Source organism: Excalfactoria chinensis, chromosome 2, assembly GCF_039878825.1.
Source record: "Excalfactoria chinensis isolate bCotChi1 chromosome 2, bCotChi1.hap2, whole genome shotgun sequence".
Classification (NCBI taxonomy): domain Eukaryota; kingdom Metazoa; phylum Chordata; class Aves; order Galliformes; family Phasianidae; genus Excalfactoria; species Excalfactoria chinensis.
In genome coordinates this window covers 95,061,239-95,085,307 of record NC_092826.1, presented here as the reverse complement: position 1 = coordinate 95,085,307, position 24,069 = coordinate 95,061,239, and the positions used below count along the sequence as shown (strand labels likewise).

The following is a 24,069-nucleotide window of genomic DNA, read 5'->3' as shown; positions in this document are numbered from 1 at the left end:
ACTGCAGGTACAATGTATAGATAAATTCATAGAACTGCATTTCAGCAGAAGAATTTGTGTTTATATTTATTTTTCTTTCAAGTCAAATTTGATGTGTAAGTATTGCAATAAACTGCCAACTATGAGTTGGCAATCCATCACAAGAATTCAGTTGATGCGATCAAAAAGGCAGAAGTACAACAGCTTCACAGCTATTTGCACAAACCAATATTAGCCGAGATTTCTAAGGGCACCAAGCTAAGAGACAGTTTTCTCTTTGTTTTATTTATAAATAAAATACACATAAATGAATATAAACAAAGGACAAATGTCTACTTGCACTACATATTTCAAGATTTAGAAAATCATTCAAATACAAGAGGAAGAATAGTAATGTTTACCTGTAGCTTCTTCTTCTCTCGCTGGATAACCTGATAAGCAGACACCAGCTAAAATACAGAAAACAGTAATAATGATGATAATGCATCCACTAACAGATATCAAAATAATTTCCTTAGTTGTATCACTATATGCATTTTCAAACTCCTCACTTCACTTGGAAAGCTCTTCTGACAGAAATATAAGAAGACAATCATCCTGTGCAATGTTCACTTTCTTCAAAGTCTATGTGTCAAAACAAATAGGTTACTCAGGACTGGGCACCTCAGCACAAGAAGGACATGGAGGTACTGGAGCAGGTCCAAAGAAGGGCAACGAGGCTCATTTAAGGGCTTGGAGAATCAGCCCTATGAGGAGAGGTTAAGGAAGCTGGGGCTGTTTAGTCTGAGGAAGAGGAGGCTGAGGGGAGACCTTATTGCCGTCTTTCAGTACCTGAAAGGTTCTTACAGTGAGTGTGGGGCAGGTCTCTTCTCACTAGTGACATGTGACAGGACGAGGGGAAATGGCCTCAAGTTGCGCCAGGGCAAGTTTAGGTTGAATATTAGAAAGAACTTCTTTACAGAAAGGGTGGTTAGGTACTGGAATGGGCTCCCCAGGGAGGTGGTTGAATCGCCATCCCTGGATGTGTTTAAGAGCCGTTTGGATGTGGTACTCAGGGATATGATTTAGCAGAGGTTTGTTGTTGTGGTGTTGTTTCGTGGTTGTTTTTTAAGAGATAGGCTACTGGTTAGGCTGCGGTTGGACTTGATGATCTTCAAGGTCTTTTCCAACCTGAGTAATTCTATGATTCTATGACTCATGCACAGTACTCCCTTCACTGAAAATAATCCTAAGAGAACTCCCAAGCTTAAGTACTGGTGGTCAGAAACTACATACCCCAGAGAATTGCCTCCGTGGGGATGTACATTTTTAAGGGTAGAAATCCCAGAGAGTTTAAATTTAAAAATGGTTTCACCTTATAAAGTACACTTTCAGCTCCAGCAGAAAAAGGGTTGTGTAAGAGTGAATGTTCTCATCCCATGTGCTTTGCACACACCCAAGCAGACAAAGAAAGACTGGAAGTGAACGAAATTTTTCATTGTAAGCCCACAAAAGGACTTCATGAGTAACTGCACAATTTAGTTTAATTAAAAATCTGATCACAATTGCCTAAGCTGTCCAAAGCTGAAGTAGCATAATGGAACTTGGAACTAGAATACACTCTTTTCCAACTACTGAAAAATTAGGGGAAAATCAATGCAAAACATGAAACCCAGAAATCTGTTAGTCAATAAATATCTTCAAAATGTAATCTAAAAATTGGAACTTCTCAGAATTCAAAGCTGCTGTTAAATTTGAGTCACACGTACTTCATACTTAGAAGAAATCAAAAACTATATTACTGAGATGCCAACTCTGCATTCTACTTTCAATAAGAAAATATTTTAGATCTTAAAATTCTCACTATCTGTTCAAATGCATTTCTTCCAAGCTCTAACATGTCTTTAAATGGAATTCAAAGAAACTGAATGTGGAGAAACTCACATGCACAAAATATCTTTTTGACAGGGAAAACTAGGACTTGCTGGGCAGACTGCAGAGAGTTTTCATTTTAATAACACTTTTTACCTAAACCGTTAGAAAATAAAACCTTATCATACTAGCTGGAAGATAATGAAAAAATAATGAGAGATAACAGTGAATGAACTAATTAAACACAGCTACTTTTTAAGATATATGTTAAACACAATAATTGCCATATATGTCTTAGATTGCATGGATTTTGACACTGAGAGCCAAAAATCCACACAGAAATTTCTGTATTTGTGGGTAGCACAAATAACTTTAAAAAAAAAAAAAAACAAACAACAACATACATTTAGTTTTAAATACAAGATGCACACTTAAAAATAAATAAATAAAATAAGGCCTGGAAAGTTTAGTCTCCCTAACAATTTGGAAAGTGAGTAGCAATGCTACTAATATCATTGCTTTCCCCTCTCAAGGCAAAATAAAAGAAACATAGAAGTGGTATACACAGAAGTTGTGGGGAACAGAACTCAATGACTGAAAACAAAGTGTCTATGATAAATACCATCAAGCCAGCACAAGCCATGCTCAGCGCTCTACTCAACACCAGCCTAGGTACACACTTTCACTAAAAAACCTCCTGGACCTGTTTCTGGGTGTGTATCTGAGGAAAACACTCGGACAAAGTGGGAACTCTGTTCCCAACAAGAAGTAATTATTTACAAAGAGATGAAAAGGGAGAAACTTTAAGAGGCTGGAGAGGCTGGATGACAAGAATCTCATGAAGTTCCACAAGGGGACATGCAAAACCCTGCACCTGCTAAGGAATAACCCCAAGGGCCCAGATGGGAAGCAGCTCTGCAGAGAAGGACGTAGGGGTCCTGGTGGCCACAAAATTGTATGTGAGTCAACAGTGTGCCCTTGCTGCTTAGAAGGCTAATGGCAGTCCTAGCTGCATCAGGCAATGTGCTGCCAACAGGTTGAGAGAGGTGATTTGTCCACAGTACTCAGGAGAGGTCACAACTGAAGTACTAAGTGTTCCAGTTTGGGGCCTCCCAGCACAAGAGAGACCTGGACATATTAGAAAGGGTCTGAGGGAAGGTTGCCACCAAGATAATGAAGGGATCAGAGCACCTCTTCAACAAGAAGAGGCTGATACTGTTTAGCCTGATGCAGAGGAGGCTCTCATCAATGTTTATAAACACCTGAAGGGAGAGCAAAGACAGGCTCTTTACAGTGGTTCCCAGACAAGAAACAATGGGAACAAAGTGGAATACTGGAAGGTTACCTCTGAATACGAGGAGGCACTTCTGTGCTGTGCAACTGACAGACCACTGGCCCAGGCTGTCTGAGGGGTTGTGGAGACTCAACCTAAGAGAACTCCAAAAGCCACCTGAACATGCTTTGAGTGGCCCTAATCTGATCAGTGATTAGACCAGATGGACTCTGAGGTCCCTTCGTACCACAGCTATTCTGTGATTCTGTGAAAAGTATTTCCACATTGTACTACCAGCAAAACTTTTGGTTTGTCTAGGCTAAGCATAACCAGACTTAATATCATAATTAAAAGTCTACGCTATCTATAATAGGATCCATTTGTTCCAAGCTGAGAAAAACTGCAGAGAAAAAACGGTGATCCACTACTGTGGTATTCTAGTCTTACTTTTTCCCTTCCTCTCCCTTCAGTGTCATTGCTTACCTCAGTGTATTTCCCTCTGTAGTTGCCCAAGCTGCGCTCCATTCGGCGCAGTCGCTGCAACAGCTGCTCCTTGCTGAGGCTGTCTGCATTTCCTGAAACCTCCTCTGTCTCACTTTCAATGTCGGAAGGTGGGTCAAAGGTGGGACCAGTTGCATCCACATCCAGTCGATTCAGTGAATCTCTTGAGGATGTTCGTACCAGAGACTCTTTAGAAGAAGAGCGGAACAGGGACTCTTTTACTGGGCTTCGAAACAATGACTCCATGGATGGAACTCGGAGCTGAAGACGCTGGGTGAAAGACTGAGCATCATTTGGCTGCAAGAACCCAAATCAAGAAGTTACTTCTGCACTGCTTTTAGGCAGAGAAAACACTAATGCTGAGGAAACAGAGACCTGAGTAGGGCCAAGGAACCACTGTCACCCAGCAAAGCACCACAGAGATGACACAAAAAAAAGCTACCATTCCCTTAACAGTCACCTCCCTGTGTGGAAAAAACAGCCATTCAACTACCAGGTGTGGGCAGTTTCAGAGAACAACTAAATTCAATACAATGCAGCTCCAATTTACTCTCCTGGAAGCATGTATTTCTGTGCAAACCCATTAAAAAGTGAATACATAAAGAAATAGCTACATTTACTTTCCACCTCCAATTAAAATATATAAATGCAACTCACTTCTTGATGTATTAAACAGAAGTTTGCATTTATCTCAAAGATACAAAGACCTCTTCCTACGACTGAGAAAATAAATTAATTGTAAAAGTCCTTGTACAACAGCTCTAACATGATCTTGAAGAGTCTTTATTTTAAATGGATTTACGATTTTTACAAATATGCAATTACTGATTTATACAACACAAGTCCTTGCAAGGTTTTAAAACAGCAGAGCCTATGCTACGGAAATATGCATTGCTGGTGCTACAGCAGTGGCTTTACAGCGCTACCAAATGATACAGCCCACAAAAAGGCTGGAATGCACACAGTAGGCATTACTGCTAACCTCACTCCAGCAACCCAGATGTATTTCTGAGATATATAAGAATGACCTCCACCTTATCATTAGTGATGACTTTTTTTAACCCTATCAATTATTTTCCTTCAGCTAGAAAGTAACTCTGTCCTAAGAGTCATGAGTGGTGTTCCCCAGGGGTCAGTGCTGGGGTCTGTCCTCTTCAATACCTTTATTGACGACCTGGATGAGGGCATTGAGTGCACCCTCAGTAAGTTCACAGATGACACCAAATTGGCTGGGAGTGTGGGTCTGCCTGGGGGTAGCAAGGCCCTACAGAGGGATCTGGGTAGGCTGGAGAGCTGGGCTGAAGCCAATGGGATGAGGTTCAACAAGACCAAATGCCGAGGCCTGCACTTTGGCCACAACAATCCCAGGCAGCGCTATAGGCTTGGGGTGGAGTGGCTGGAGGACTGTGTGGAGGAAATGGACCTGGGGGTACTGATTGATGCACGGCTTAACATGAACCAACAGTGTGCCCGGGTGGCCAAGAGGGCCAATGGCATCCTGGCTTGTATCAAGAATGGTGTGCTGAGCAGGAATAGGGAGGTAATTGTCCCCCTGGACAATTGGTGAGGCCACACCTCGAGTACTGTGTTCAGTTTTGGGCCCCTCACTGCAAGAAAGACATCAAGGCCCTGGAACGCATTCAGAGGAGAGCTACAAAGCTGGTGAGGGATCTGGAGCACAGGCCTTATGAGGAGCGGCTGAGGGAGCTGGGATTGTTCAACGTGGAGAAGAGGAGACTCAGGGGAGACCTTATTGCTCTCTATAACTTCCTGAAGGGAGGTTGTGGTGAGCTAGGGGTCGGCCTCTTCTCTCGTGTAGACAGTGACAGAACTAGAGGCAATGGTTTCAAGCTGCGCCAGGGGAGGTTCAGGCTGGACATTAGGAAGTATTTCTTATCAGAAAGGGTAGTCAGGCACTGGAATGCACTGCCCAGGGAGGTGGTGGAGTCACCGACCGTGGGGGTGTTCAAGAAACATTTGGATGTTGTGTTGAGGGATATGATTTAGCTGAGAAGTATTGGTGATGGTTGGACTGGATGATCTTTTAGTTCTTTTCCAACCTTGATAATTCTGTGATTCTGTAATACCACCTTAGTAACATGCCAAAGTACTTCTCATCCCTTCTCTAATATGAAGATGCACACTGGGCACAATGGCTAAATTAATACAAAGAAACAGGGCAATAAAAGAAAAAACAAAAGCCCCTTAAGTACCTGAGGGGATGCTGGCTCACTTCCATTGTTTTCAGTTGATCTTGGAACTGATTGCTTAGGTAAATTCTGCAGGAAGAAAAACAACTCTTAGGAGGAAGAGACTAATGACCAGATTTCACTGTTCCTACAATTAACACCCATGCTTTTTTCTTGTCTGTGTTTCTAGTACTTTCTTTAAAATGTTTATTCCGATATGTTCATGCAAACAAGCTAGTTTGTTAAACTCCAAACATATTGCTGCAATATAGAGAACTACAAAGCAGCTATGTGTGCGCAGATTAGTATGAGACATCTGCAAACGCCAACATTTCCAATTAAATTATTCATGATGGTTATTTATGTAATGTTTACGCACAAATCAAAGGAACATCAGAAAAAGACAAAATAATAGCAGGGAAAAAAAAACAAAAATACATATATTGAACTGGTGGCCAGTGGTGTTTACAGCTGATGTGAAGAACACTGAAATGGAATTATCCTTCTCTAAATAAGAAAGCACAGAAAGAGGGAAAAAAAACCACAAAAACCTGCTACCTGGATAAATACACAGTTAATACTCTGTTTAAGACTCCAAGGAAGCCCAGAAAGAATATTAGACTTTTAGAGAACATATTTTGTAAGACTGGACACGCACATTTTTCTGCACTCCCAAATAAGAACAAGAAATCTACAAAAAACAATAGTTTTATTTTCATTACAGATTTCAAACATTTGTCTGTTCTGCTGTTCCTATGCCCTGTGCTCAGGTGCTCCGTAACCTGTACAAATTCAGAGTTTTCTAGTGCTTAAGTCCGGTCAGACTGATGTAGTGGAAAAAGTAAGAAACTCTTGGATATTTTTTTATTTTTTTTTTTTCTCCAAGAAAAGCACTGAAAAATACTGAACAAAATATAAAGAATAGGGTTAAGAGCAATGTAACTTTCTAACTAAGATGTGCAGATATGCATGGAAGCATAGGTATAAAAGAGGAATGAATCAGAAAAAAACAACAAAGGGCTTCAGTACAGTTTAATATGGACCAAACTCAATGAAGTATTGAAATATCACAGAAGACAGAAATCCAGGCAGCTAAAGAAGCCCAAGAAATTAGCAGTCACCCATACAGACTCCAACTAGGTGAAATGAGCAATAATGAGCCATGTAGGAAGTCTGTCTGAATTTGGAAATTGCATTCCATTTGGCTTGAGCAAAATCAGCATTGTTTAATAGCACCACATCATCACATTGGATTTAGCTTTAGTGGATTAAGAGCTCTTGCTGGTTTTTAAAACTAAAGCATTCCCATGTTTTATTATGGGCTACATTACCTATTCCCACATTTTCTAACTGGAAAGCTAACAATAAGAGTAATCCAAATAAAAAAAACTACTTTCTGCTTTATAATTTATAATACAGCATCTACTTTAATTTGGTAATGAAGGTCCAGGTCTAGTACTCAATAACCAGGAGAGAAAAGACATATGTTAGCAAGAATTCATGCTAACTACATCTTTCAAAAATCGTGTATTCTGACTATCATCAATGGAACTAAAGGAAGCTGCATAGGGTTTGTACACCTGCTTCACAAGGACACTTCAGTAACATTTAAGTCATTTCAAAACACGAGTAATTAGATTTAATAAATTTAATAAAACATTTATAAATATATATAATAATATATATATACCCTTTTCAACTGTTAAGATACTTTAAAAAAAATGACATCTCGAAACTAAAACTAATGCCACCTCTTTTAAAGTTTTCCTCTTCATTGTCCTGGTATCTTTGCTTTCAGCCTATGCAAACAGTAGAGCCTATATTTAGGATTGTATTTGCTATCAGAATAAATCACGAGGATTCACAGGTTATCCTTCATGTAGAACCTGGACCCTCACACCTACCTAGCTGCTCCAGTCCTAACTGTGTGCTCTAGGGCAAAGGGTCATCTCGTAGTATCCATAAAGTGAAAGGTAAGCATGAATAGAGCTTGCTGTATATAAATATAGATTCAAGAGGCTTTGAAGAGCTTAAAAGCCTATCATAAGCCTCAAGAGTTGTTTTGGCGAAACTGGAAGCAAAGGGCGTGGACATTTTGAGTCTTAAAATCTGTAGAGCAATGACAGTCTCAATGAAGACCAACAGAAATCCTTCCTCCATTATCCTCCAGAACATAACACTGCATCTGTATCCAATGACAGCTATGTCTACAATTATTAAAAAAATGCTTGCTTTCTGTCATTAAGATGTATGAAACGTATGATAAGATGTATGTACCAGAGCTCAATTTCAACTGGAACCCTCAGGGAATTCTACTGATATTTGTTCTTCCTTACATCCCTATTTCTGAAATGCAAATTTGTCTTACTATTTATTTCCCAAGGGTATAAATATTTTCATGTGTCTAAGAATTTAAAGCCTAAGTGTTTGTATTTAAAAACACTCTACCGCTCTTACTCTTTTTCTCAAGCATTGCAAAATTTTGGGTAAATTATAGAGGAAGAAAGAAGGGTTTTGTATGCACTTTTTTCCCCTCCAAAAAATCACCTCTACATCCAAGAATATCTGTACTGTGTTTCTTGGTATAAGGAAAACCACGAAGTTCAATTAGTAAAGAGCTTACACTAGCTTCCTCTATGCAGAACAAAAAAATACCACAGTTCCAGCCATGTTGTTCTGAAGCCCATTCTCTTGGACTACACATCACCCAAAAACACACAGTTAAAACACCAGCCTGTTTTAGCAAAATCTATTTATATGTTTGTGTGTGCTTATGAAACACTCATTCTCCTGTACCACCAGTTTGCCCAGGTTTCCCAAATGTTTATCTTTGGTTTTCTTTAATTTGTAATGATCAACACTCCTCTTCCTTGAAGTCTTCTCATTGCTATTTTCTGTTCTTCCATTGCTCCCCCCCGCCACCCTGACTTTTTACACTGAGGGCACTTCTTTTCAAAAGGTTCAGAGAATAAAACCAGTTTTTAATCACATTAACTCCCACACTATAATTACTTGCAGCACTTTGTATGTATATATACAAGATGGTGATTCCTGTCACTGAAGTATATATAGAGAATACAAAGGCAACTTTAGAGCACTCACACAACTATATTCTTTTCAAAATGCAGCTTCACAAGCGATATTCTGCAGTGTACTGAAAAACAGTCCATCACTGTTAATGATTAATTTTATCTGCAGAATTTAAAGTAACTATTACTGGATGCTGAATGTGGTCAAAATACCTAAAAACTAAAAAAGAAAAAACTTATTACAAAATCTAAAATTTAAAAAATAAAATCTATTCCAAAGCTACAGATTTCAGTAGTCTGAATGTCAGCTTTGTTCCTCATAAAAAAGCTCAATCTGAAGAACACCATGTCTGAGCTAGTGATGAAGCTGTGCTCTGAGATAACAAGCAAAAAACACTTTGGCACATACAAAGACTTTCCACAAATCACCTTTTCTAGCATTTTCAGACTTATCCTTTTTAGTTTGAGACACAATCCCACCACAACATAGTGTATACCCTGTTATAGCCGTCAGTGTCTTTATTTTTCATTCACACTCTGCATGAGTTGCAAGAAAGGACTTGCTAAATCAGATAAGGAAAGTAAGGAATCATGAAATGACGATGGTCTGTGACTGTACAATTTTAATGCTGTTTTGAGTCACTATGCACTCAGGAATGCCATGGCTCTGAAGCATGTGAAGAAAGACATCCCAGTTCTGTGGTAACGATCAGAATCATACAGCTTTGTATCTGTGTATGTCAGAAATTAAAAGGCCACTTTCCTTCCTGTGTCTGCTATTTTCTCTCCAGTTGTCTTGTTCTCTTCCAACCAAGTTCCTCCATCTGCATAATTTGCGTATTATGCAAACAACACTTCCAGGCAAACAACTATATATTTAAAATAAAACCTAACGATTTAGGAAAAAAAGACCATTTAGCCTCACAATAATATCATTCAGGTTACCAATTAGAAGTAGCTGAACTTGTTTCTTTTCCTACTGCCATCAACAGTAAATTACACTGAGCCTTGCATTGTAGGCAGCAAAATGTTTGTGTGTCTAAAAATTACATGCAATCTCAGTGTTTATCATATTTACTTATCTTGAAATATAAACACACAAAATGAAGAGGAAGACTTTTAGTAGCATTATCAAATTCTAAGCAACAAGTGTACAAATTTGTGCAAAAATTACTTAAAAGTTGAGTAAAGTATTGTTACTTATGTAACAGAAACTGTGTTAATTAATGTGTTACAATAAATTCACATCATACAGCACACCAGCCAGGAGCTACCAGGTACTCAGTGAAATTTTAGTGCAGGGTTAGCAACAAGGTAGTTAAGACACCGTTGTGAGAACAAGCCACAAGCAACACTAGGTTTGCCTTCTAGTACAGGACTCTCTTCAGCCTCTCCTAAAGGCATCACTAAGAGGGGTGGGAGGACTCACCACACCGTCACTCTGTGGCTTAAGTTGCTTGGTGGGATCCAAAGCAAAGATAGTATACTCAGAGAGAAAAGCAGGCTCTGCTATCATCCCGGCTAGAAGCTGTCATTCAATGCAAAAAGTACGAAAATGAAGATAAATCAAATGATAAGGTAAAGGAAGTTGCAAAATTCTACTGATTTTCGACACTATTAAAAACATTGTAAGAAGGTACAGACCACAGACACCGATAAAAGTAGGACAAAAACATAAATTGTGCATTATATCATTCAGTTCAAAACAGCCATAATACAGTCTTGATTATTTAGAAGAAAGGGAAACACATAGTTTTTAAAAAGTATCGTATTCAATCCCAATATAATGAAAGCATTTCAGGTACAGACATTGACTTTTATTTTTTAAGTTCTGTAGGTGACTTGCCTTCTGATACCACTGAGCCTTCTCTGCTCTCAAAAAGATATATGAAAAACTCATTAATCCACCAGTTACAAACAACGTACGTTTCATGATTTTTTAAATCTCCTAATACTCATATGCCTTAGAATCCCAGTTGCACTGAATATATATATTTCTTCAAAATTATCTCAAGCACTGGCAGACTCCTACTTTATACAAACAACGTAAGCTGAATTAAATTTTACCAAGTCAGTACAAGAGAAGGGACTTCAACTCACAGAAACTAAACATGTGAAGAGATTCTGGAAAATGAATTCAAATACAATGCAGACATACAATGTAATGCTGTTAGGATGCTGCAACAGGCTTCAAAAATACTCCTCACTTGTGATTTTACATAGAGGAGTTCAAAGGTTCAACTTTCTTACAACCCGAGATTTCAAATTGTGTTGTTTGCTGACTGAATCAAAATAAGGTGTGTGGTGTCTTTTTTTTCATTCATGTTATTTTAGGAAACTTTATCTTATTTCAAGTTTCTAGACAATGTTTTTAGGAATAAACTCTACTGCAAATTAAGGAGGATTTGATGTGAGGTGCTAAGGGAAGAGACAGTCCCACATTTCTGGCTTCTAGCTTTCTCGGCCCAGGTCTGAAGCCTCCTGCTCTGTGCATCCTCATGCAGAGCTTGGTCATCCTTTTAGCAGTCCCTCTCCCATCCTTTCAGAATATTAACTTCTCTATCCAAACTAACACACAGGCACATCGACAGAAACTGGACAGGCAGTGAGGTGCTGCTGATGGAAGGTGGGGCTGCTTCTTGCAGCATTAAGTCGCAATCTGATAAGGAAGAGAGCAATGTGAAACTCCAGCCACATTCTGCTGGAGTTAGGGATTACACTAACACTTTTCACAAGAGTAAGCTCTACTAAAGCTCCTGCTAAAAAAATGTCAACAAGAAAAGAGCTACTAAATCCAGAAAATCTTTCTAAGTGGTAATTTTCGCAGTAGCTCATAGCCTTGACCATGCCATGCATTTTGTACATATACTTCTGAAAGGATATATGCTAGAACAAAGAATAGAAAAAGGCAAATACTATGAATAGAGAAGTGTATAATTACAAAGTAGCAGTACTACAAGAAAGCCTGATGGCCTCACAAATCAGAAGTACATAAATACTCAAAAAGAAATAAAATGTTGATAAAATGTTGAAGATGAAGAATGCTTTATATAGCATGGACAGTCACTCATGAATGGTTGTTTTCAGTCGTGTCCTCGAGTCCATGTCTATGTAAGTTCTAGCAGGAGGCTTAAGCAGTATTAAGTGTCACACAAAAAAATTTATATGTTTATATAATTACATATATATATATGTTTGTTAAAGCCTAATTCATAAAGAAACCTAGCTAAAAAAAGCCTAAGTAAAAAACCCAACACCCAACCATACAGAAAAGACAACAAAGAAGCTAAAACAATGGAAGAAGTTGATTCTAAAAACCCATTCCAACTACTTGATAAGACATTTGATAGGGACTGCATGCAACTTTTCCATAGCAAGATCGGCATATCCAAGGTACAATCCCCTGCATAGCTTAAGTCACCCCAATGCATACTACTTACTGTTATTTTGCTATCATTCATATATGCTTTCTTATTTCTTATGCCATTCTACTTAAGTTTGCCAACACACAACTCCTAGGTCTCTCTCACAACTGATAGCTTACACAAACATTAGAAAGCAATTAACAATACTACTGAGTTTCACAGATGATAAACAGAAGCCTGAAGCAAGAACATTACTAAATTACCATGAGGTTGCTTGAGACTACTGCCAAGAAAACAAGGCCAGCACAAAATAGGAAGGAACAACCCTACAAACAAAGTCAGGTAGAAGACAATAATATTGTCTGAGTCAGAACAGTAAACTCTATTCTGAGGCAGAACAGAAAACCATATGAAGATGAGATTGCAAGATATTTCATTCCCAATAACAAACAAATGAACTTCACACTTCAAACAGCTATAAAAAACAATCATGTCCCAAGAATGATATTTATTGGTTAAAGGAACCCTTTTATAGCTGGCTCTATCTTCTCATTAATGAACTCATCCTCTGTTCTCAGATGTCAGGTGCTCAACACTGAAAATGTTTTACTAATTGCTCATACATATACTGCTCCAGCAACTCACTACTTGCTATGTTTATATAGTTATATTAAGGCAGTGCTGCAAGATAAGTCTTATAATTACACTACCAAATACTTCCCAAAGTATATACCTATTTTTACTAGCACTTTTTCACTTCCAAATTAACAGTCCCACATGGCAGTGGAGTTAGCTGTATATTTACCTTTTTTTTCTTCTGTATTAGTCACTAAAAAAAGAAAAAAGAAAAAAAAAAAAAAAAAGCAGCAAGGGAAAAAAAAAAAGAAAAAAGGCAGCCTGCCAAAGCTAAACAGTTGTAAATATTACCACAATGGGTTCTTGTATTTAAGGAATGCACCACTCCTAATTCTCTTAGTGAGGTCAGAAACATTAAACATTACTTACTGTTATGCTATCTAATTTTCTAATTTATCATTAGCACTACTATGTCAGCCTAATGTCAGTTGATGTAAGCAACAGAAGAAGGCACGTAGAAAATCCTGTAGGTCTAAAGCATGCTAGAAACAGACAGAATTTGCGAAAATATACTTAATGCTTTAACTAGTTTTCTCTAGTCCTCTGAATGCCATCAAATCACCCTTAAAGCTTTATAGAGAAATCCTACTAAAATCTTTCAATATTGTAGGCTTCAAACATGCTACAGGGTAAACATGAACTCCCTATTCCTTACTGACTTTTAACTGAGGCACCAAATTAAGCATGTGATATTGCTGATATTCTGTCATAATACAGTACTTCTACTTTATCTTACTGACCATCAGTAAATATTCCTGCCTTTCAGAGAAAGTTACAAATGAGGTGAATTAAGTAATTAACCAACAGTCCAGATGATGCTACTACTTTAGTACTTTAAGTACTATATGTTGTCATTCAAAAGTTAATCTCTCTAGGATTTTAGAACCACGGTTTCTTTAGACCTCAAGTCTGGTCTTGGTTAAGCAGTCTTGTTCTTTGAAGTCTGAACCCAAGAACCGACGATGTTTATAGTTTTTGCTATTCTTCCTTTCTCCAAAGAGTTACCCCACTCAAATCTTTTGCTCTGATGAATGGGATGCATAAAGTAAAGAAGCTATGCCAACATCAAAAAGCTATCTTAATAGGCTGTGAAACAAAAGACAGAATTTAACAGTGATTATAGTGCAACCCAAATCTTATTGTCCATTGAAGATGGGAGTAATTGAATCAATTCATGTTGCATATATGTGACACTTGTTTGATTGTCAAAGGCAGTCATTATTCCCTCTCAGAAGAAGGAAGAGTTTCAGATGAAGATACTGTTATGCAAACTTGCAAATTCATACATTTTTGTTAGTCAAGTGCATCATGATGCATGTACATTTCAAGTATACCAATGTTTAGAAGCTTCTCTAATTGCATGTGTACAGTTTTCCATGCATACATGCACAGTAAAACAAAAGAAAATAGATTATGCTACGATCTTGGCTAAAAGACAAGCCAGTAGTTTACTCATTCTGCTCAAGGAGCCAGGGATGTCAGCCACCAGGTGCAACTAAACAGGAGTATGTCATTCCCCAGCAGCAGGGGAAAAAGAGGAAAAAAAAGTTTATTAAAAAGTTTATTTGCCCAATATGGACAATGCCAGAAAAGTTACAAATAATTCAGCATTTTGCTGACCTTACACTAGTTATTTAATAGGCCTGTGCAATTCTTTTCATGCCTCATTCTTGCTGCATTTGTGTAATTAAAATACTGGAGAAAGAACTCAAAGTTTAAGAGTTCTCTCCATGATTAAAAAAGTCTCAATCTGTGAGTTCAGAACTGCATTTACAAGAAGAGATAATTCTGAAATCAAACCCAGCCCTTGCTGCGTTTGCTTTTATTTTCATGAACTATCTAAACAAATCTGTGCATGCATCAAGAGGTACAAAAAACAAGCCTTAGGTAAGAACTAGACCATACAGCCTCCAAAACTCAATTTTAAAGTTGCATATAAGAAAAGCGACAGATCCTGGCAGTATTTATTTGGAAGAATTTCACACTGGATGAATAAATTAAAGATGTGGCACCAATAAAGGTAAAAAACAAAAACTATTTCCGGTTTTATTTGTCTTCCTTTATTGTCAACCTATGCTAGAAGAATGTTTCAGTTCACTTTTAAAAGTCAACATAAAGTCTGAGAAGTCCACTGCTAGTTTATCTTTAGCTGTAAAGGGAGCTAAATATACAGTGCTCTGCTGTTACTTCCATAACACTCCTGAGGACATGAGTGATATTTGGACCCGGATAACTGACAAGTCCTACACAGCAAGCTATCAGCTGTTCACTCATGCTTGGTGGCTCCAAACTACCTTTGTTATCTTTACTGGGTGGGTATGACTTGCAAAGTCATACTTGTACTACATAGGTCATAGGTTGCTCCCAAAGTAATGCCTGCCATTTATGTCTGCGGAAACTACAACAGATACAAAGAGCACAATAGCACCACTTGATTGACAGAGCAAATTAAAAAGCTGAATGACCCTGTGTAATCCAGCTTGTCTTTCAAGTTGCTGTCTACAGCCAAAACACACCACCCACTGTCTCACTGCACTCATATACACTGCTTCATCTCCACATTCAGCAGTGTCAGTAAATATCAATAGGGGCCATTTTTTCTCCACACAGTCGACTCAAGGACACATTTGCTTCAGGTGCACATTCATGTCAGACACTGTTCTGTCAGACTGCCCCTCTGCTACCACCTTTTACATGACAACAAAATATAATAGATTATTGATGGGAAACTTCAATCTTTACCACGTCATCGTCACATTGTGTGCCCCCAGTGGCGCAGTGGTTTAAGCTGCTGCCTGCGGCACTGGAGGGCCCGGGTTCGAATCCCCCCCCTGTGGCGCAGGGGTAGAAGTGCCGCTTCGCTACACAGGGGGCTCGAAACCCGGGAGTTGGACTCGATGATCTCTAAGGTCCCTTCCAACTCGCACGATACTATGATACTATGATGATATGATTACCAACATCAATGTTTGACATAATAGGCCAAAATAATAAAATGAGGCATTACTTTCGGAGCAGCCCTCATACATAACAGAAAATTCTCAATTTCTAGGAGAGATAAAGGAATACGATTGATTCATTTACCCTCAAATTCTGTTTAAGAATCAATGCAATAACAGACTGAAATTTGAAAACCAAACCCTGTTCTTCCCTGGAAAAGACAGGAAGTAGCAGGAATTTGGTTTTAATCATGCAGATCTGTTTTGAATGATACCAAGTCATACTCAGAAATCACCTGACAAACAACTCATTTGAAGAACTTCTAGGTAAGTATTAATACATGCTTTTTATCTCACATTCAAGCCATATTTTGCAAGCTACTTGCAAGAAGAGACTTATTCTTCCTCATACAGAAAACAAAATTAGCTCCTCTGGAGTCACAGCTTCATTGAAATTGAAGCTGAAGAAGAAAGAAGGTAGGAATAAGAGAAACTTATGTTAGTGTTCCATAAATGAAGTGCAGAGGTTCTTAAAATCTGAGAGCATTCCCCAAAACACAGCAGAGTTCTATTTGTTTAAGCTTTCTATACCAAGTTGGTTAGTAATTATTCATATACTACAGAAATATTACTGCATTCTTCAAAGCCAAACATTTTCAGTGAATTAAATGTTTTCTAACCTTTGTTCTTTGTAACACCATTGACAACTATATGTATGAAAGGAACGTACGAACGATCAAACAATAACATTGCTTAAAAAAAAGTTCAACAGATACAGTTGAAAGACTTTTTGCTTTTAACCAGTCTTAATATTTATTAGGAACATTCGGAAAAAGAAGCTTTCCCATCATTTATATTTCTTTTACTAAATTTTTCCTTTCGATGTGAAAGCTGATCTTATTCAAAACAGATATTTTCATTCCTTTAGCACTCCCATTGCTTTCAGAACTTTAATTACAGAATGTGCTTCATCAGTAAAATTATCTAACAACTCCCTATGCCAAGGGATAACTGTATATCTGGGGTCACTTTAGTACTCTTGCCATTCTTAATCTTATTTCCCCCCACACTTCTCTCTCTCTCTGATCGTTCCAGGAATAATTACTGTATTTAGAGCATGATAATGTTCTTCCAGTAAAGCCTGACATGTCCTGTAGGAGATTCTTTGCTTCTCCTGTTTGTCTTGAAGAGTAGACAAGAAAAAAGAAACTGGGACATAATAAAATCAAACACTAGAAGGCAAAACTGGCAGAAATGACAAACAGTGCAGAAAGCATTGAGATATACATATAAAATATATCTCATATATATATATAGGTATATATATATAGGTATATATATATACCTATATATACATATATATATACATACACACACACCTATATATATATAGGTAAAGTCAGAAGAGCTCAACAGTATTTGAATATGTTTTTATTTCATTAAACATTTAATTTTCATTAAAGTATGGTGAAGAGAGACAGGGCTTGTTTGTTTTAATATTTCTTATTAAATAAACTAAAGAAGAAGATAAGCTTTTAGTAACGTGAACCTTCTTCAGATAAGGAATAAAAGCAGCCATTCCCAAAACTAAACACAAGTTAAAGAACACTACTCTGAGTTTGACTCAATGAGTATGTTGTACTATTTGAATGGACAAAACAGTTGGTACTTGCATAATGAAAGGGAAGAGGAATATAACCACTTATTTTTTCCCTTACTATTTGCCTCTGAAAACAATTTTGTGTTGGCAAAGCCAAATCAGTGACAGACAAATCCCAGTGAATCAGTCACACAGACAAATGTCACTGTACCTCACAGCTTCACTAAGCTTTTGCTGCTTAAAAGAGTCTTACTACCCCAGTCAAACTGTTCCTTTAACTTTTATCCCATTCTAGTAGCTGTCTTGAGGCACTTAAAACAAAAACAAACAAAAGCAGCAAAGTACTAAAATGTTTAATAATTTATCATGGGTTACACTGCTTGCTGACACCATGGAGCAAAGAGAAAGCCTCCCTGCAGTGACAAATGGAAGTCATTCTATATATGCCACAGTACAGAAGAAAAAAAAACCAACATTATTAAACCTAACAATGCTGTTCTAAAGCACAAAACAAAACCACAAGATAGTCTTCACCTTGTTTCTGCTATCTCTGCAGAAAAACTGTCAAGCTGTAATCACTGTTACTGTTTTCAACAACCTAAGACAAATTTCAAGATAACTAATTACTGACAAAAATGTGTTAAAAATTGAAGTAGATGTGCCCGTGGTAAGAAAGTGTATCTTGTTCTCTTTTCCCCAGTCAAAACTGGGAAATTCTGTTTTACAGCTAGGAGTTTAAGATCTCAAATTTCACAGAATCACCAGCATTCCCTGTTTAATGCTGCAGTGTATTTCCACATGCTCTAAATCAGGTCTTTTAAAATTTATTTTTAATCCTGCCATTAAAAAAAAAAAAAACACAACAAAAAAACAACAGCAAAACCCACAGTGCGCAATCTGAACAAGGACGAGTGCAGATTATCTCTAGTTTGCTTATGCAAGTCATTGCAAATTTAATCATATTTTATACCCATATTTTTAGGCTGGTGTTTTCTTGTTGGTGCTTTTTTTTTGGGGGGGTTTTTTTTGAGACAGTTCTGAAATTTGATAGTTATTACTAGCATGGTCAGAAACACCTATAAGGGTTCACTTTAATACTTCAGGCTACTCAGCCCCAATTTACCCCAACAGCCAAAAGAACTTCCCCAGCTTTTCAAGCTGAAGGGACAGAAAAAATAATCTCTCTGAAATATAACTTCTGTTGCAGTACTGAGTTTAGTACAGGGATAAGATTTTTAAAACGTCTAGAATGATTTTAATAGTTTCTTAATCTGGGAGTTAACTACTACAGCTTAAAGTTCACTAGCAGTCAACACTACAGGATTTAACCGATGAGAAACAAACAAACAAAAAAACACATTAGTCAATACAAAGTTGTGTTTTATTTTGTTTTTAAAGGAAATATTAAAGCTAAAAAAATACAGAAAATTAGTTCTCAACTGACCTCTTTGTCTGGTGTTAAAGTGCCTTCATCATTCTGCTCTGCCAATGAAGATGATCTGCTTCTTTTGTCAGTTGGTGGAGGAGACCTGGGGGGGACCTAATACAGAAATCACATATATCAACAACCACTAACACTACCAGTTCCGAATTAATTATTCCATGCTGTTGTTTATTTTAACAATTACTAGCTATAACATGTCAGTAAAGCCCTGTGTACATCTTCCTTCTAAAGAAATCAAAATCAGCTTTCTATACAATCTGTGACAACTGTACCCAAAACAAAGTCTCCACAGCATACAATGTCAAGAGACAACCATGAAAGCAGGTAACCAAATACTTATTTTGATTTTTAGCACCATGGTGCTCTCAGTCCAGACCTGAAACTCAAGCTTCACAATACAACAAGCACATATTAACACTTGTTTAAAATACTAATGTGTTATCTTTATGTTAATGTTTAGTTTATAGCTCAAAAGTTTGGCACACTGACAGGCATTTGATATTCTATGTAAGGAGTACCATACGATTCCTTTAAGAAATTAATAAAAAAACTGACAGAGGAAAAACTTTTTTTAAAGACTGTTCAAAACAAAATGGAATCTAAGTAAAAGAAAAGGGCAGTGGCATGTTCATGACTCATTTTCTGATGTCAATACAAACTTGTTCCTGTCAGCACTGAACATCCATTCTAAGATGTTTCACAACTCCATACTGAATGAGGTTGCAACAAGCCAAGGCAACCCAAGAGTAGCTTGCCAGCCTCGTGCTTCAACATTCACTTGGAGAACTTCAGTACTGAAGGAAGAAGCATTAAAATATCAGCAAGTTTTACATACAAAGAAATTAATGAATGAGATTTCTCTTCGCATAAATGCAACAACATAACCAGAACTAACAAACAGCGTCACCAAGAAAAAAAAAAATCTCAAATCCTTTCACACATTGTTGCAGCACCATCATTTAGATTGCATACATAAATTCTTCCTAAATTCTTCCTTATGAAATGTCTTCCTCAAGACCATGACTGAGCTGGATGCTCTGAAACATGAATGTCAGGATATCAGTCACAACAACAGCAACCTATTCCTGCTCTCCATTTCCTTCCACTATCTAGCTCAAAGCGAGTTATATGAAGAAGACATCTTCTAGCCCTCACCACACAGAGTGAAAAAGGTTTCCAAACGTTCATCGGCACTTAGCTGCTGTTTAGAAGGAGTATGAAAGCGTCTCTTTGCTCTGCCCTGGGTGGTTCTACATTTGTTATTGCTTCATGCACTCATCCCTCTAGACAATTTCAAGTCACTTCAGGAGCACCATGCAGGGCAGCAGGAGCAGCCGTTGATCCTATGCAACGAACAGCACAATTCCGTTACTGAAGTTTGGAAGATCATACAGATGCCTGCAACTGCAAAAGCAGGTTTTTTTCTCTCTGTCAGCAGTCAGAAGCTGATGTAACCTGCATCAGACAAGTTTTCAGATGCAGAGGGCTAACATCCATTAGCTAACCAATGACACGGAAGAGGAAGGCCTACAAAGACCTCATCTGAAAAACCACTCAGATGAATGCTATGATGGGAGAAACGGTGCCTGTGGATTTAATTAGTGTTAGAGTGGTAAATGCAGCCTCAGACACCACAGCTAGAGCACAGCTGACAAGTTCTGTGTCCCTGAGAGGGAATGACAAGTGAGGCCCCCCTGTGAAAGGGAAGGACACGAACAAAAAGAGCAAAAATGAATGCAGATACAAGTCCCATAGAACAAAAGATGTCAAATGTTTGGAAAACTTGGGTTGAAAGTATTTCACTAGGAGGTATCCCACAGTCTCTGTGATGACAGAGCACACCATTTAGTGAATGCAGTTTATTTATATATCTACTAAAAGCAAGGGAACAGAGGTACTTCCCACACCCCTGCAGGTTTCCACTACATTCTACAGGCCTCAGTACCTTCACTCTCCTTCCTCAATCACAGAATCTATTTTGAAAAGCACAGGAACTAACAGGTCAGTCTATTTTTACTTTTAGGAACAAACTTAATGTCAATTTCCTGCTAGTAGTACCAGAGATCAATCAAAGAATAAGTAATAGTGCAAGAAAACTATTTCACACACAAACAAAAATCTCTTCTTGTTCTGTCTGCTCCTCCATTCATGTCAACCTTTGAGTCATACAGTCTGCCCATAGCAGACTAAGTGAAAGTATGTTATGTTTCATAAGACTTATCAGTGCTAACATTAGTCCGCGTTAGCTTTAACAACCAAATAAAGAGTATAATATATTGAACCATCAGCTGTGGATGTGAGGAAAAAAAAAAAGAAAAAGAAATGCAATCACATCCATTTGGACCCAAATTTATCCACAATGTTGATTTCTAGTGAGTCCTCACGTATAGTGAAAGCACTTACATTTAACAAGTGTCCCACTAGCTGGGTGAAAACACTGTGTACAAAGTACTGCAATCTGGCTGTTTATAAGAGTAGGTTCTGCAGCTTTATTTCCACTGTACTTGAAAGTTCAGCACACGTGCCAATTCAGTACGCTATTCTGACCTGACTGTGACAAAACTGTACTTTCTTTAACTCTCTAGAGAAGACTCAAAATGAATAGATATGAAAGGGCTTAAAATTAATCTTGACAAGCTACAGAGAGCTTTGCAGACAATCCATCTCCAGAAGTACTGCCCTACTTGACAAATAAGCAATTAAAACAAATATTAAGTAGCTGAATGTCAGCAGGGTCGAAACTATGAGACCACACAACACCAGATCACCCATGCATCATGTTACACCCAGCCCAGGCACAAGCAGCTGATGGCTGATCTGTCGGAAGAGCGCAGTTGCTGTCTGCAGACTGCTATTAGCATGATGCTGCGTTTATATCACTTTTACTCTGCTAGATTCCAAGATTTAAAGGATTCCTAACCCAGCAAAAACTCCAAGAGGCAAGGGCTGACAGTACATGTCTAAGCACAGAGTCTGATGAAGTAAAGTTAACTTGTCTTTTACACAACTCTGAACTGGTACAGAGAAGATTTCTTCTTTGACACATGTATGAAATCATCACAACATTCCTGGCCATGGCCACTACCAAAGACTGCACACTGCAAACTGAACACACAGTACTTCATTATGAAACGTAGTTTCTAGAAACCAATACTAATTATACACTTCTATCGGGGTACAAGTGAGAGAAAGAAAGGAAGAAAGAAAGAAAGGAAGAAAGAAAGAAAGAAAGAAAGGAAGGAAGGAAGGAAGGAAGGAAGGAAGGAAGAACGAACGAAAGAACGAACGAAAGAACGAACGAAAGAACGAACGAAAGAACGAACGAAAGAACGAACGAAAGAACGAACGAAAGAACGAACGAAAGAACGAACGAAAGAAAGAACGAAAGAAAGAACGAAAGAAAGAACGAAAGAAAGAACGAAAGAAAGAACGAAAGAAAGAACGAAAGAAAGAAAGAAAAGTCAGCTAAATTATCAGCAAACTAAAAAATGTAAAGCTGAGAACAACATTTTTCTCAGCTTTTCTACCTTAAAAAAACACACACATGGGACTAAGTTGAGCAAAGCAGGCCTCCAAAAGAGGAAAGCAGAAGGGACTCGGGAATGCGAAGGGCAGACACTGGAATGAGAAGCGATCTCAACGCCGAACTACAACTCCAACGCATAGCAAAACGCGCACCCCCTGCACCCCAACGTCTCATTCGGCGTGCCGTTCGAGACCGAGACCGCCCACCTCTCAGTCAGCCTTCGCAGGGCCGGCAGTGGGCGCAGAGCCCCGGAGGTGCCGCCGGAGCGTCGCATGCTGAGGATGCCGCTCCCCCGCCGGCGCCCAGAAGCCCCCGGGCCGCTCCGGCTGTGCGGCGGGTCAGGCCCCGAGCCCTCCCTCCGCGCCGCCCGCCCGCCGGGCCCCCAGGGTACCTGAGATTGGAGGGGGGCGGCCCGGCCCCCAGCGCCGCGCGGCGGCGCCTGCTCCTCACTGATCTTCTGCTTCAGCTTCTTGAACATGGCGGCGGGTCCGGCGACGAGAGGAGCGCACCGTCTCCCTCGTAGTCCTCGTCGCCCTCCTCCTCTTCTCTTGCCCCCTACAGTGAGATGGCGCTGGAACCGGGCTCCTGCCCCGCTCGGCCGCCGCCGACACCTCACCGTCCCCGGGTCCCCCCTCCCTCAGCAGGTGAGCGCGTCGCTGCGCCTGCGCGGCCAACGTGGAGCCGAGTGCTCGGGGCGGTACGGGGCGCAGCGAGGCACAAACTTCCCCCGGGAATTCGCCGCCCTCCCCACGCTCGGGCCCGGCCCGGCCCGGCCCGGCTGCGGGGGTGGTTCAGGGCCCGCCCCCTGGGGCCTCGGGCGGGTCCGGGAGGGGAGTGTAGTGACGGTGATGGAGAGGATGAGTGGGTAGGCTGCGATAAATGCATGGTGCGGCAAGGCACAGCCGAGATCTGAGTGGGAACTGGTTACAGGATCTACACGGGGAGGGGTGGGGTGCGGAACAGGCTTCTCAAGGCAGTGGTCACGGCCCCAGGCTGTTGGAGTTCAAGGAACGTTCGGACAGTGCTCTCAAACATTGGGTTTGGATTTTGGGCGGTCCTTTGTGGAGACGGGACTCGATGCTCCTCGCGGGTCCCTTCCAACACGGGAAATCCTGTGATCCTATGACTCACCAAAACGTCAGTCAGAGGTTTCTAAACCCTTCCTTGTGTGACAAAGCTCTTCTCTAAGGCGCCCATTGCCGTGTGTGTGGAGGTCTGTGGAAAACACAAAAGCCTGCTTTCTGCAGCTGGCTTAAAACCTGTCTGCTGGCAGCCGCTTGGTGAAATCTTTTGTGTCCTATTCTATTTGCAAACTTGAGGTGTGTTCTTTACAAATAGGATGTGGATACAGCATCACAGTTCGGTTTTCTGTTTGAAACTGGGTGGGAGATGTTCTTGGCCACTGCAATAGCTTTAGATTACTTGCTGGATTTTATTATTATTATTATTGTGTGTGTGTGTGTTCAGTTCTCTCAGTGAGACACAGAGAGCTATTAAAACAGCTACCATTCATTCTCCAACAATGGGATTATCTCAAAACTGCCTTGTTGCTAATGATGTCATATGAAGGCTAGAAATACATGATGGGATTTGCAAGAAATGCTGAACCACGAGTCTTCTATATAGCACTGAAGAATGCACTTGGTAATCACAAGCACCCTGACACGGTTGCACTGAAATACATTGCTGCCACCTTTAAGTAATTTGAGAAAAAAAAAGTGTGTAGTTGTATAGTTT

At 39.3% G+C, this 24,069-nt stretch overlaps 1 protein-coding gene across 4 annotated transcripts in view; it reads right to left on the bottom strand.

Annotated features, from left to right (window-relative positions):
* Positions 1-23,021, bottom strand: part of GOLGA4 (golgin A4) — a 60,410-nt gene extending 37,389 nt beyond the window's left edge. For 2 of the 4 annotated variants that reach the window (XM_072330530.1, XM_072330531.1), the window contains exons 1-6: positions 22,724-23,021; positions 18,807-18,902; positions 10,252-10,350; positions 5,818-5,883; positions 3,587-3,901; positions 381-428 (exon numbers count right to left, since the gene is read on the bottom strand). In XM_072330530.1, coding sequence (XP_072186631.1) covers positions 381-428; positions 3,587-3,901; positions 5,818-5,883; positions 10,252-10,350; positions 18,807-18,902; positions 22,724-22,810 — 711 coding nt within the window. In that variant the 5' untranslated portion in view covers positions 22,811-23,021. Of the gene's footprint in view, positions 1-380; positions 429-3,586; positions 3,902-5,817; positions 5,884-10,251; positions 10,351-18,806; positions 18,903-22,538; positions 22,686-22,723 lie in introns of those variants that run through there. The other 2 variants (XM_072330533.1, XM_072330532.1) reach the window with 2 other exon arrangements.
* Positions 23,022-24,069: the final 1,048 nt, after the last annotated feature.